Source organism: Homalodisca vitripennis, chromosome 4 (assembly GCF_021130785.1).
Source record: "Homalodisca vitripennis isolate AUS2020 chromosome 4, UT_GWSS_2.1, whole genome shotgun sequence".
NCBI lineage: Eukaryota > Metazoa > Arthropoda > Insecta > Hemiptera > Cicadellidae > Homalodisca > Homalodisca vitripennis.
In genome coordinates, this window is record NC_060210.1 from 201,398,446 (window position 1) to 201,412,642 (window position 14,197).

The 14,197-nt window shown below is 38.0% G+C and overlaps 1 protein-coding gene across 2 annotated transcripts in view; it reads left to right on the forward strand.

Moving 5' to 3' along the window:
• Nucleotides 1-13,547, forward strand: part of LOC124360903 (organic cation transporter protein-like) — a 131,505-nt gene extending 117,958 nt beyond the window's left edge. The window contains exons 4-12 of one of the 2 annotated variants that reach the window (XM_046814894.1): nt 850-953; nt 1,952-2,106; nt 6,809-6,977; nt 7,856-7,985; nt 9,059-9,275; nt 9,402-9,530; nt 10,027-10,208; nt 10,849-10,973; nt 11,825-13,547. In XM_046814894.1, the coding sequence (XP_046670850.1) occupies nt 850-953; nt 1,952-2,106; nt 6,809-6,977; nt 7,856-7,985; nt 9,059-9,275; nt 9,402-9,530; nt 10,027-10,208; nt 10,849-10,973; nt 11,825-11,855 (1,242 nt within the window). In that variant the 3' untranslated portion in view covers nt 11,856-13,547. The remainder of the gene's footprint in view (nt 1-849; nt 954-1,951; nt 2,107-6,808; nt 6,978-7,855; nt 7,986-9,058; nt 9,276-9,401; nt 9,531-10,026; nt 10,209-10,848; nt 10,974-11,824) is intronic. The other variant, XM_046814895.1, reaches the window with a different exon arrangement.
• The last annotated feature ends 650 nt before the right edge of the window (nt 13,548-14,197 follow it).

The following is a 14,197-nucleotide window of genomic DNA, read 5'->3' on the forward strand; positions in this document are numbered from 1 at the left end:
AAACATTTTATCGTTAAGTAATGTAACACAACTTGTATTTTCACTCATGTCCTTAACTAAGATGAAATATTTTTACGACCATTGGTATAATATGAAGATTTGGTGTAAAATAATCTTATCCAACAGCAAATACGTTGCAAAACAATACATGACATCATGTACAGAGAACAATATATTGTTTACTACTTAACGGCTTATATTACTAACTATACTGACTTTCACAGATAATTCGTATATCCAGATCTTTTCAAAACTGAAACGTCAAATAAATATTTCTGTTGTTTTTAATCTGGAATTATATTATGAATGCTGTTTTTTATTTATCTTGTTCCCAGTGGATTTTAAGGATTTTAACAATACGACTAAAACCCGAGCAATAGGCTACTGAAGTGAGGTTTTATGTAAAATTGTTATTCACTCAACCTAGAAGAGCTATGGTACAAAAGCCTCATGATTATGTTATAAACTGTATATAGGCCTACTGTGTTATTAATTTCTGTCATTATCAGAACCCTTTGCTAACCCTATATTTCCTTACTTTAAAGAAAAAAGAAGAAATTATTAAACATCAAACATTTAATTATTTATGTTAATTTTAAAATTAAAAATTCAAATGTCCAAAAAAAGCAAAAATGTATGTATGTATGCAACAACATATTTTTCGTGAGTCCACTGTTTTTATTCTTCAAAATTAAAACATTGAAGAAGTTGTACAAACCCTTTTATTCTTAAATAACAAATTAGAGTAAGATTGGTAAACATTAAAGGCAATATTCAAAATTCAATAAGCTGGCCAAACTCCATATTTTGTAAACACCGGGCTGTGACAGTTTCTTGTTTTGCCCACAGTGGGATCTGGTCTGCGAGAACGCCCAAATGATCAACGTGGCGGAGATGATGTTTCTGGTGGGAGTTGCTCTAGGAGGCATCTTCTCCGGGTATTTCTCGGACAGGTAAGCTGCCCCATAATGTGAAACCTTATGACAAATATGGAGTTATCAAACTATCTATAATAGACCGATTTTAATACATCCGTGTTTTGTTTTGTTTGTTTTATCTAATACAAAGAGTCGTATTGTCAAGCACATTGAATAATCTTTCCATTTTGTATTGAAGAATTCAACCTGTTCACATAATAGATATATAATTAGATTTTTAATCCATTTATAATCCATTAACTGAAGAAAAAGACTGGCCCCAATGTTGATCCCTGAGGGACACCATATGACATTTGCTCTGCATGCATTGTTTCCTGTCTGTAAGATAAGCTGAGTACCAACCATTGTACCTTATCTTATTGCCGCGATATAACTGATTTAATTGAAAAATATAAATACATTTTAGCAGCTTCATCCAGTCATGAAGGTTTGGGAGGCAACTGCTATAAGGGTGGTAGCTAAGTTGAAAGATTTTCCTTGATCAAGAACCTCTGGGTAGACAAGGAGACAATTTTTCTAATTTATAAAACCACAGAATATCGGCAATGTAATTTCCAGTATTAGGTGAAAACTTACAAAATTGCCTTTCTAACTGATGGACCTGAGTATTCCGAAAGTTATAGCTTCGAGATTATAAGGAGAGACTGTTTGACAGATCCGTATTCAAATATAGAAAGAATAATACATTTGTATATTTGCAGTGAATAATAACGATGAAAGGAGATAGAAAAATGTTTTCTGCTCTAAAGATGGGTCAAGCAGTCAAGTAAATAATGTGGTACTTAAGGCAGATATTTACTAAACTTCCTATAGATCCTTAAATCCTTAACTTGAGCCTATAAACTTCTGATACTAGGTGTGTTTTAATTTTTTTCATGAGTAATTTGTATTTCCTTTAGGTTATTTTCATTTCTAGTTAGTAATAAAGAATGTAAAAATGAAGAATTGTCAAGTTCTTAAAATCAAATTGATGAGAAACCATTAAGTTTCACTAAATTGTAACTTTTTTCCAGGTTCGGACGCAAGATCGCCCTCATGATCTCTCTGGTTCTCCAGATCACTTTGGGTCTTGTACTCGCTGTCACAGAGTCCCTGACAGTGTACATGGCAGGTCGAGCTGTCCTTGGCTTCGTCTGTGTCAGCGTGGTCTTCAGCGGCTTTGTTCTCTGTGAGTAAACATCCCTTAGTGATCAATCCTTCATTATCACAGAGTCCCTGACAGTGTACATGGCAGGTCGAGCTGTCCTTGGCTTCGTCTGTGTCAGCGTGGTCTTCAGCGGCTTTGTTCTCTGTGAGTAAACATCCCTCAGTGATCAATCCTTCATTATCACAGAGTCCCTGACAGTGTACATGGCAGGTCGAGCTGTCCTTGGCTTCGTCTGTGTCAGCGTGGTCTTCAGCGGCTTTGTTCTCTGTGAGTAAACATCCCTTAGTGATCAATCCTTCATTATCACAGAGTCCCTGACAGTGTACATGGCAGGTCGAGCTGTCCTTGGCTTCGTCTGTGTCAGCGTGGTCTTCAGCGGCTTTGTTCTCTGTGAGTAAACATCCCTTAGTGATCAATCCTTCATTATCACAGAGTCCCTGACAGTGTACATGGCAGGTCGAGCTGTCCTTGGCTTCGTCTGTGTCAGCGTGGTCTTCAGCGGCTTTGTTCTCTGTGAGTAAACATCCCTTAGTGATCAATCCTTCATTATCACAGAGTCCCTGACAGTGTACATGGCAGGTCGAGCTGTCCTTGGCTTCGTCTGTGTCAGCGTGGTCTTCAGCGGCTTTGTTCTCTGTGAGTAAACATCCCTTAGTGATCAATCCTTCATTATCACAGAGTCCCTGACAGTGTACATGGCAGGTCGAGCTGTCCTTGGCTTCGTCTGTGTCAGCGTGGTCTTCAGCGGCTTTGTTCTCTGTGAGTAAACATCCCTTAGTGATCAATCCTTCATTATCACAGAGTCCCTGACAGTGTACATGGCAGGTCGAGCTGTCCTTGGCTTCGTCTGTGTCAGCGTGGTCTTCAGCGGCTTTGTTCTCTGTGAGTAAACATCCCTTAGTGATCAATCGTTCATTATCACAGAGTCCCTGACAGTGTACATGGCAGGTCGAGCTGTCCTTGGCTTCGTCTGTGTCAGCGTGGTCTTCAGCGGCTTTGTTCTCTGTGAGTAAACATCCCTTAGTGATCAATCCTTCATTATCACAGAGTCCCTGACAGTGTACATGGCAGGTCGAGCTGTCCTTGGCTTCGTCTGTGTCAGCGTGGTCTTCAGCGGCTTTGTTCTCTGTGAGTAAACATCCCTTAGTGATCAATCCTTCATTATCACAGAGTCCCTGACAGTGTACATGGCAGGTCGAGCTGTCCTTGGCTTCGTCTGTGTCAGCGTGGTCTTCAGCGGCTTTGTTCTCTGTGAGTAAACATCCCTTAGTGATCAATCCTTCATTATCACAGAGTCCCTGACAGTGTACATGGCAGGTCGAGCTGTCCTTGGCTTCGTCTGTGTCAGCGTGGTCTTCAGCGGCTTTGTTCTCTGTGAGTAAACATCTCTTAGTGATCAATCCTTCATTATCACAGAGTCCCTGACAGTGTACATGGCAGGTCGAGCTGTCCTTGGCTTCGTCTGTGTCAGCGTGGTCTTCAGCGGCTTTGTTCTCTGTGAGTAAACATCCCTTAGTGATCAATCCTTCATTATCACAGAGTCCCTGACAGTGTACATGGCAGGTCGAGCTGTCCTTGGCTTCGTCTGTGTCAGCGTGGTCTTCAGCGGCTTTGTTCTCTGTGAGTAAACATCTCTTAGTGATCAATCCTTCATTATCACAGAGTCCCTGACAGTGTACATGGCAGGTCGAGCTGTCCTTGGCTTCGTCTGTGTCAGCGTGGTCTTCAGCGGCTTTGTTCTCTGTGAGTAAACATCCCTTAGTGATCAATCCTTCATTATCACAGAGTCCCTGACAGTGTACACGGCAGGTCGAGCTGTCCTTGGCTTCGTCTGTGTCAGCGTGGTCTTCAGCGGCTTTGTTCTCTGTGAGTAAACATCCCTTAGTGATCAATCCTTCATTATCACAGAGTCCCTGACAGTGTACATGGCAGGTCGAGCTGTCCTTGGCTTCGTCTGTGTCAGCGTGGTCTTCAGCGGCTTTGTTCTCTGTGAGTAAACATCCCTTAGTGATCAATCCTTCATTATCACAGAGTCCCTGACAGTGTACATGGCAGGTCGAGCTGTCCTTGGCTTCGTCTGTGTCAGCGTGGTCTTCAGCGGCTTTGTTCTCTGTGAGTAAACATCCCTTAGTGATCAATCCTTCATTATCACAGAGTCCCTGACAGTGTACATGGCAGGTCGAGCTGTCCTTGGCTTCGTCTGTGTCAGCGTGGTCTTCAGCGGCTTTGTTCTCTGTGAGTAAACATCTCTTAGTGATCAATCCTTCATTATCACAGAGTCCCTGACAGTGTACACGGCAGGTCGAGCTGTCCTTGGCTTCGTCTGTGTCAGCGTGGTCTTCAGCGGCTTTGTTCTCTGTGAGTAAACATCCCTCAGTGATCAATCCTTCATTATCGCAGAGTCCCTGACAGTGTACACGGCAGGTCGAGCTGTCCTTGGCTTCGTCTGTGTCAGCGTGGTCTTCAGCGGCTTTGTTCTCTGTGAGTAAACATCCCTTAGTGATCAATCCTTCATTATCACAGAGTCCCTGACAGTGTACATGGCAGGTCGAGCTGTCCTTGGCTTCGTCTGTGTCAGCGTGGTCTTCAGCGGCTTTGTTCTCTGTGAGTAAACATCCCTTAGTGATCAATCCTTCATTATCACAGAGTCCCTGACAGTGTACATGGCAGGTCGAGCTGTCCTTGGCTTCGTCTGTGTCAGCGTGGTCTTCAGCGGCTTTGTTCTCTGTGAGTAAACATCCCTTAGTGATCAATCCTTCATTATCACAGAGTCCCTGACAGTGTACATGGCAGGTCGAGCTGTCCTTGGCTTCGTCTGTGTCAGCGTGGTCTTCAGCGGCTTTGTTCTCTGTGAGTAAACATCCCTTAGTGATCAATCCTTCATTATCACAGAGTCCCTGACAGTGTACATGGCAGGTCGAGCTGTCCTTGGCTTCGTCTGTGTCAGCGTGGTCTTCAGCGGCTTTGTTCTCTGTGAGTAAACATCCCTTAGTGATCAATCCTTCATTATCACAGAGTCCCTGACAGTGTACATGGCAGGTCGAGCTGTCCTTGGCTTCGTCTGTGTCAGCGTGGTCTTCAGCGGCTTTGTTCTCTGTGAGTAAACATCCCTTAGTGATCAATCCTTCATTATCACAGAGTCCCTGACAGTGTACATGGCAGGTCGAGCTGTCCTTGGCTTCGTCTGTGTCAGCGTGGTCTTCAGCGGCTTTGTTCTCTGTGAGTAAACATCCCTTAGTGATCAATCCTTCATTATCACAGAGTCCCTGACAGTGTACATGGCAGGTCGAGCTGTCCTTGGCTTCGTCTGTGTCAGCGTGGTCTTCAGCGGCTTTGTTCTCTGTGAGTAAACATCCCTTAGTGATCAATCCTTCATTATCACAGAGTCCCTGACAGTGTACATGGCAGGTCGAGCTGTCCTTGGCTTCGTCTGTGTCAGCGTGGTCTTCAGCGGCTTTGTTCTCTGTGAGTAAACATCCCTTAGTGATCAATCCTTCATTATCACAGAGTCCCTGACAGTGTACATGGCAGGTCGAGCTGTCCTTGGCTTCGTCTGTGTCAGCGTGGTCTTCAGCGGCTTTGTTCTCTGTGTGAGTAAACATCCCTTAGTGATCAATCCTTCATTATCACAGAGTCCCTGACAGTGTACACGGCAGGTCGAGCTGTCCTTGGCTTCGTCTGTGTCAGCGTGGTCTTCAGCGGCTTTGTTCTCTGTGTGAGTAAACATCCCTTAGTGTTCAATCCATTGTCATTATTATGTGTAACCAATAGACGAAATTCATGGGGTTGGATACCGCTCAGGTCGTAGTAATGACTACTCGATTTGCCATATTTACTCGCCGCTTCTAGATGTTAAAAATAAATAAGTTGCTGCCAAATAGAGTGATAATGAATAAAAAATTATATAATATTGCCTAATGGTTCCAATATTTTTTGGGAATTTTGCATACGAACTCAAAAATTATTAAATCTTTAACATTAATTACCCTTCACGTTGATGTCGACTCACAATTTGCGAGCGTCAGCATCTTGGGCTCAACACTGCAGCTGTAGTCGGAAAAAGTGTAGATTAGTAGACTAGAAGTCTAAAACATGAATCCTGGAAGCACTCGAAGTTGTACTCATAGTTAAAATCAATCTTAGAGACTCGAAGTTAAAATCAGAGACGCGAAGTTGAAATTAGAGATTTGAAGTTAAAATCAAACTCAAAATTCAACGCTTAAAATAAAACCACGACGGTATTAGCCATTTATCTAGACAACTTAAGATTCATGATAACGTGGTCTCGTCAGAAGGATATCACCACACTAATATACATATTAATCTGTCAAATAAAACATCAATCAAGGTGCTTACTTTGCTATTTAGAACTTTACTTTATATTGCATTCAAAATTAGATGTCTTGTATGAAAGAGCTAATTTATAATACGAAAATATAAATGTTATTTACGGACATGGCGCGCGAGGTGTTTCTAGGCAGCAACATGGTCAGCTACACAGTTCACGAGAGAAAAAATTAATACCAATTAGGTTATTAATCAGCCAAGGATTTAGTTCCAAGAACATCGGAAGTAACTTATATTGACCAGTAACGAGTAACAGGATTGCGAAAATATGTATTATATAAAATACAACTAAATAACGTTACAATTACGTGAATATATTATGTCTGCACCTTGTAAGGTTTACCAACTTTATTCTTGTAGTCTCACATGTCCACAGGTATGGAACTGGTTGGCGGCAAGTGGTTGACCATCTCAGGGGTGTCTTATCTGTTTCCTCTGCCGTTCAGCTACATCGCCATCGCCGGGATAGCATACTACTTGCGGGACTGGAGGCATTTACAACTGGCCATCACTTTGTCGGCTCTACCCTTTCTGCTACTTTGGTGGTAAGCTTTCACCCTGCAATATGTGGTGATTGCCATTTGTACTCTTAAGATGGTCAAAGTTTTTGGAAGGCTTTTGGCAAGGAAACTTCTTGAGCCTTCCCTCTGTAATTATTTACTCGTTTCGGTTTTTCAGTTTCTAAAACAATGCATTGCACTTCGTAATTCAAATTCACAAGAATGGTTAGAAAAGGCACTTCGTATATATAAAAATTTTAGCTCTCTTCCAGCTATAAATTTAAGTAATCTTCAATCCTTGCATATTTGGAAAATAATATGACACTGATGATTTTGGCTTGATCTTATGATGAAGCAATGATATTGTCCTTACTTTATGTGTAAAAAAGCTTATTCACAGGATACAAATTGACGTAATTTTTTGCTGTTATTAATTTTTGTGAATTCGGAAAGTATATTGCTTTATATTGATTTTTTGGTTGCTTAACACTGTATAAAAATTAAAAATATAAATTAAATTTGTACACCTTAAGGACAGGGTAAATTCAAATTGTTGAAATGAATTATTCTATCCTTGTAATGAGACATGCTCGAAATCCTGTTTTTTAAAACTATTAACTGTCATAAATTATTATTCAAAATAAATAATTTACTCCATGTTATGTTTAGTTTTCTTTTTTCTTTTTCACTACTCTGTTTTTATTTGTTGTTGAATATTTAAGATATAAAGTTTTAATTATTTTAGTTTATTTTAGTCTTTAAATAATATTAGACTTATTAATAATTTAACAATAATCCATACCACACTACTTTTTACGAACAGTAGGTAAAAGATTAAAAAGATATAACATTTCAATTTCTAACCCCTTAAGTGTTTAAACTGGGATTCTGTATCTTCTCAAAGAACCACTCTAATTGTCCAGGGTGCTGCCGGAGTCCCCGAGGTGGCTGTTGGCTACCGGTCAGACGGAGAGGACTGTCAGAGTGTTGGAGGACGCGGCGAGGTTCAACAAGATCAAACTTCCGAGCAACATTGACAAGATACTGAAACAGGTCAGAATCATACAGACTCACACCAGGTTTGTAACAAGTCATGATTGGAAGATTGTGATTTAGTTATTATCACAGGTTTATTTAATACTGTAGAACTAGTATTAGTACTTATTCCAATTATATACGATCATCATTATTTTTTACAGTGAAGTGATTGCTGTCAACGTGTAATTTATTAATTTAGTATCAAATATCGAAGAGGAACCTGATTTAGTATTGTGAATCAGATTAGATTATAAACATGCATTTAGGGTAACAAGATAATGATTTTTTGTTTGAAGTTTATTTTTTTCGATGGAAGGATTGTGAAGGAAACAGGATTTTTCCGGACATTTGCCATCGTTCAGTGAAACAAAAAAATCAGTAACACTGCGTTTAGAGGTCTGAAATCTGATCACTTCTTCAGGTAAATAACTAACCTAATACATAGTTACAAACTAGGTTAATAATAAAACAAATCATACAAAGCGTTGTGACACGCATAAGTCAGGAATCACAACCACCATGTTTTGGTTCAACTTCACTAACTCTAAAACATGCACTTAATAAAAATCTATACTCAAAACTAATCATTAAAACTGAACTTCAGAATACAGGTCACAATACGTCTGCATTCGTCTACCAACCACCTACGACTGACCACAGGCAGATCTCTAAACGTAGTGTTACTGATGTTTTGTTTCTCTAAACGATGGAAAATGTCCGGAAAAATCATGTTACCTTCACAATATAATGATGGACAATAAGATAGACAACCGCACTGCCCTTTGTCCTTTTGACCCCAAAATCTATAGCTTTCTTCCTTTGAAGAGAACCAAACTATCCATGTGTGAAGTTTTACGTCTCTAGAACTTGTCTATCAAGAGTTGTCCAAAGATGAAAAGACATCGACACAATTTCGAAAATGCCATGTCGCAGTCCAGTCTCTGATATAGATTGAGTTTTAAATGTGTGAAATAAAAGATCGCAAGAAGGTTTTCGGAAAAGTCCAATTCCTGAGAAACCAAGTATTGAGTATAGCTGCACGATGTATTTGCTATCCGAACTGATGAAAGCACTTCTATTACCTGCAGCCTAAGTCAACAACTCCGTTATGTTTGAAGGCGGCTCCCTCAGACTCCGAGACCGGCTCCAAGAGTGGAATCATTGACCTCTTCCGCACTCCCGCCATCCGCAGGATCTCCCTCATCCTGTACGTAGTGTGGTTCAGTACTTACTTGGTCTACTACGGACTGGTCCTGAATCTCAGCAAACTCGGGGGCAACGTGTACCTCAATAGTGTCATTTCCGGTAAGTACTTCTCGTTATCTGCGCTCATTTCACACAAAATGATATTATAATAACATTAAAACAGCACTAAATTAGTTATTTGCGGTTAATGTGATAACAAACTCGTATGTTGCTTGTTTTTCGTAGGTGCTGTGGAATTTCCAGCCATCTTGCTGAGTATCTTTATTCTGCTGAAGCTAGGCCGCCGACTGCCGCTGAGTCTGTCCTTGATAGGAGCTGGCATTTCCTGTCTGCTGACGACACCTGTTCCTGGCGGTAATTTTAAATATCCTTACATTCTAAAATTAAGAGAACATAATTCATAATTCATTACATTCCGGCATTAATAACAGACCTTTTGTTTTAAATTGTTTTGCATGTTAAGCAGTATTTTTATGTATTTTATAAAAATTATAGTATTTTATTTTGCATTATAACTGTTAATTTTTCTAAGCCATCTGTTTTCTTTACCTTCTTATGCCCAACCGTATTTGTTTCACTTTCACCACAAATTTATTGTTCTATGTCTCGTTTGTTTTAATGTCAGTTATTATATAGTATATTGGATAAGTTTCCTCATCTATCCAACTACCTTTTTATATTTTACCGAGAGTTAATGTTGCTCATTTGCTTATAAACCTTATAATTGTTAATTTTTCTTTAATGTGTTTTCTAATAACAGTTTTTCTCCATCTTTTGAGCATCATCAAGGTTGCTGTCTCATGTAAAAACGATGAACTGTTAATTGTGATGTGTAATGCCTGGGCTGCAGATCTCCAGTGGCTGACCATCCTGTTCGCTATGGTGGGCAAGTTCTGCGTCTCCTCGTCCAACGTGGTGATGCCGGTGTTCACCGCGGAACTGTTCCCTACAGTGATGCGCAACCTGGGCGTGGGGTCCTCCAATGTTCCTGCAGGAGTCGCTCTCATGCTGGTACCTTACCTCTGGAACTTGGTGAGTCATACAACCCTTACTCTCTAACACTCTACAGCCATCAACAAGCACTATCGTCTTGAACATCTGCATTTTGTGATTGTTGCGACTTTTCTGCTTTATGATGATGCGATGAAAAGGAAGACAAGCCATCGTTAATGCGTTGTAAGGATAGAAAACTACCCTATCCTGTTTTGGATTGGAATCTAGCTTCTTTTCAGGTGTAAAAAGGCTTATTCGCAGGTTACAACTTGACTTAACTTTTTGTTTTTGTCAATTTTCGTGACTTTGGCAAGTTCACCGCTTTATGTTGATTTGTGCTTGCTTAACCCTATATATGTAAAATTATAAATTAAATATTTACACCTGAAGGACAGGGTAAATTCAAATTGTTGAAATGAAGTGTTCTATCCTTGTACACACACAGTAATGGTACATGCCCGAAATCCTGTTTTCTTTTCAAATAAACTGTCGTACATTATCATTCAAAATAGATATTCCATGTATTGTTTAATTTCTTCTTTACTGAATATTGATTATTTTGAAATAAAGTTTTTATTATTTTATCTTAAATAGCTTTATATTTTGTTCACTTGCATTCTCTAAACATACTTAAATGAAGTGAAAACCGTGGATATAACGTTCATGTTTGTTCCTGCAGAAGGACATGTACGGGCCGATGCCCATGAGTGTCCTGGGAGTGTGCGGGATCCTTGGTGGACTCGCTGTCCTCCTTCTGCCCGAGACCCACGATGCCGGACTCACAGACACAGTCCAGCAAGTCAGGTATTACGGACCGGCATTACACTCTTAGATCCTGATAAGTCTATTTATTGAGTAATAGTGTATATATTTAATGTCGACATTAACTTCCAAGGCTAACATTTTATTGAGGTTATGTAAATAAACACATACAGCAACATACACTCATGTCTTGAGTGAAAGACGGTGACAGAATCCCTGAGGAGGCCTAGAGGGCATGAGAGCCCTGATATATTAGCTTTTCTAAAATCATCTGAAAATTGTTTTAAAACTTAACACTTAGATATATGCAACTTCGTTATAACCATTGTTGTATTACTTGGAATAGTGAGCTGTCGAATTTAGTATCAGCAGTAATACATCAATATTTATGTTAGATTAGATACCAGTTACTTCAGTTTTAACCTCAATTCACAGTTAGCCCTGGAATATACATAATAGGTCATGTTACAACAGATTATCACTACGATGTTTTGTTGCATAGGCAAAGCTTGCTCGAGTTGTCACAAATATATTTAAACTACTTGCAGAGGTTATTTTCTCAGTAAGCATCGTTTAAACTTAGATTTTTGTATACATTGTCTCTTAAGTACTGTATAAGTTAAGAGATAATGTGCTTGTGAAAAAGTCAATCAAAACGTGTGAGTCTCATTTTCCTGGAATTCCTCATGGGATAGTGTTTGATAACCTCCTCACATTGTGCTTAGAATATTTAATCTCTTCAGATTGTGAGTAAACATAAGAGATGGCACTGAAATAAGTGCATATTCTAGTTTTGAAGTGCAAAAACATCAAGGGTTTTATCACAGTATCTGAAGAGAATAATATTTGTTGTGGTTATGCAGACATTAATTATTATTATGTTTTGGTTGCAGGGAAAAGCCTATGGAAACCACCAAAGCCTAAGCACGGAACCTAGGGTCTGCGGAGGAGAAAAGCTCTGGTGGGACAGCAGGGGCAGAGCCTCATTAAGTCACCACCCTTTATAACCCAGGATAGGCTAGGATAGGTCTTGAGAAGAATCCTAAACTGTTCTGTTGCATTTCAGAGTAAGAATCATCAGTCAGATAATGTTTCATAGCATGAGATATTGTTATATTAATGTTTTAGAAATTGTGTTGTTATGCAGTATTTGTTGAAATGTTGTAATCCATGTAATGCATTCCTTTTGCACTGTTTTTCAACATTTATTTTGATGGATCGAATCTTATTTACACTCAATTGGACAAAAAAACATATATTTAATAGTTAATTTATAGTTTCATTTTACAATATTAAAACACTTTTATTATTTGAAATTTATTCTTAGAGACAAATTTTTGACTCCAATTATACAATTGGAGTTACACAATTTATTCGGAAATCGTTCGATAAGGTATGGGCTGTGAATAAAGTATAAGGACATTTTTGGAGCCAACAAAGTAACGATATATATTTTAATATATCATATTGCCTCATTAGATTTGTCTATAAGTACTAGGGTGTAACAATGCATTTATACTTGTATAGGTATAATTTAATTAATTTACAGGGTGAACATTAATTTTAGGTAGTTTTAAGAAATATGTTTCAAGCTGTAGATTACGTTTATCTGTGGATCGTCGCGAATACAATACGCGATTTTATGTGATGGTTATTCAAATTTTTATTTAAATATCATCGCATATATGATTTTATTCATAATTTATTCGTTCCAGATAATAGAAATCAACATAAAAGTAACATAACTTATAAAACTGTGAGTGTTTATTGTATATTTTTCTGAAGAGAACGCAAGAGAGTTAAATAAATAATATTTAGAGATACGAATTTAATTTTACATACTGGAATATAACTGATGTTAAACATCTTCAACAAACCAACAGTTAATTTGTATTTAGTATCTCTTGAAGTGGCCTAATTATATGATTTCGAAATCTCTAAACTCGCTCTGCTGTTTAGTATTACTTGTTTATTATAGACCTTGTAAATATCGTGTTAAGTACTTTATATGTACAGATAAATTAATACTCAATTATTTTATTGAAATTCATATTCTTAGTAATATTTTCTAATTTCACTTTCCATGACGAATTGTTATAAGTTTCTATTCATTAAAAAATAAATAGATTATTGTTGTAGCTCAGCAAGTTTCAATTATAGATTTTATAAACTAAATTATAAAATGTAAAAAATGTTAGATATGTATATTTTCCTAACAGCCATTATCATATATTTATGTATTTTACTACTTACACTAGAAACGATTAAACTAAGGATATCAGTGTATTTTCTTATAAATGTTTTATGTTTCAAGTTTACCTGTATGACGTATTAATAAATGGTAGTTGTGTACTAGTTATTGTCAAGTGTTATGTTTAATCAAATATTTATGTAACTTCAAGTTCAACTGATGTGTCAACTACTACTACAAAACAGTTCTTTGACTCTGATCTAATTGTTTTATAGCTTTTGTAAAACATTGTTACGTTTTTAAGTGTACTTATTTGTATTGTCTTGTTACCATTTTGTGTAATGCCGAGAGCTTTAATAGTGTAGTTCATTATTATGTGTTGTTTTTTATTATTATATTACTAGCAATAAAACTCTTCTATCTGATACAGATTCTTTTTGATCCTTACAAACAATAAACCCTTCTAGCTGACAGCGTTCCTTCTTCATCCTTACAAACAAAAAAAACCCTCTACCTGACAGCTTTCCTTCTTCATCCTTAAAAACAATAAAAACCCTCTACCTGACAGCTTTCTTTCTTCATCCTTACAAACAATAAACCCTTCCAGCTGACAGCATTCCTTCTTCATCCTTACAAACAATAAAAACCCTCTACCTGACAGCTTTCTTTCTTCATCCTTACAAACAATAAAAACCCTTCTAGCTGACAGCTTTCCTTCTTCATCCTTACAAACAATAAAAACCCTTCTACCTGACAGCATTCCTTCTTCATCCTTACAAACAATAAACCCTTCTAGCTGACAGCATTCCTTCTTCATCCTTACAAACAATAAAAACCCTCTACCTGACAGCTTTCTTTTTTCATCCTTACAAACAATAAAAACCCTTCTAGCTGACAGCATTTCTTTCTTCATCCTTACAAACAATAAACCCTTCTAGCTGACAGCATTCCTTATCCATCCTTACAAACAATAAAAACCCTCTACCTGACAGCTTTCTTTCTTCATCCTTACAAACAATAAACCCTTCTAGCTGACAGCATTCCTTCTTCATCCTTACAAACAATAAAAACCCTC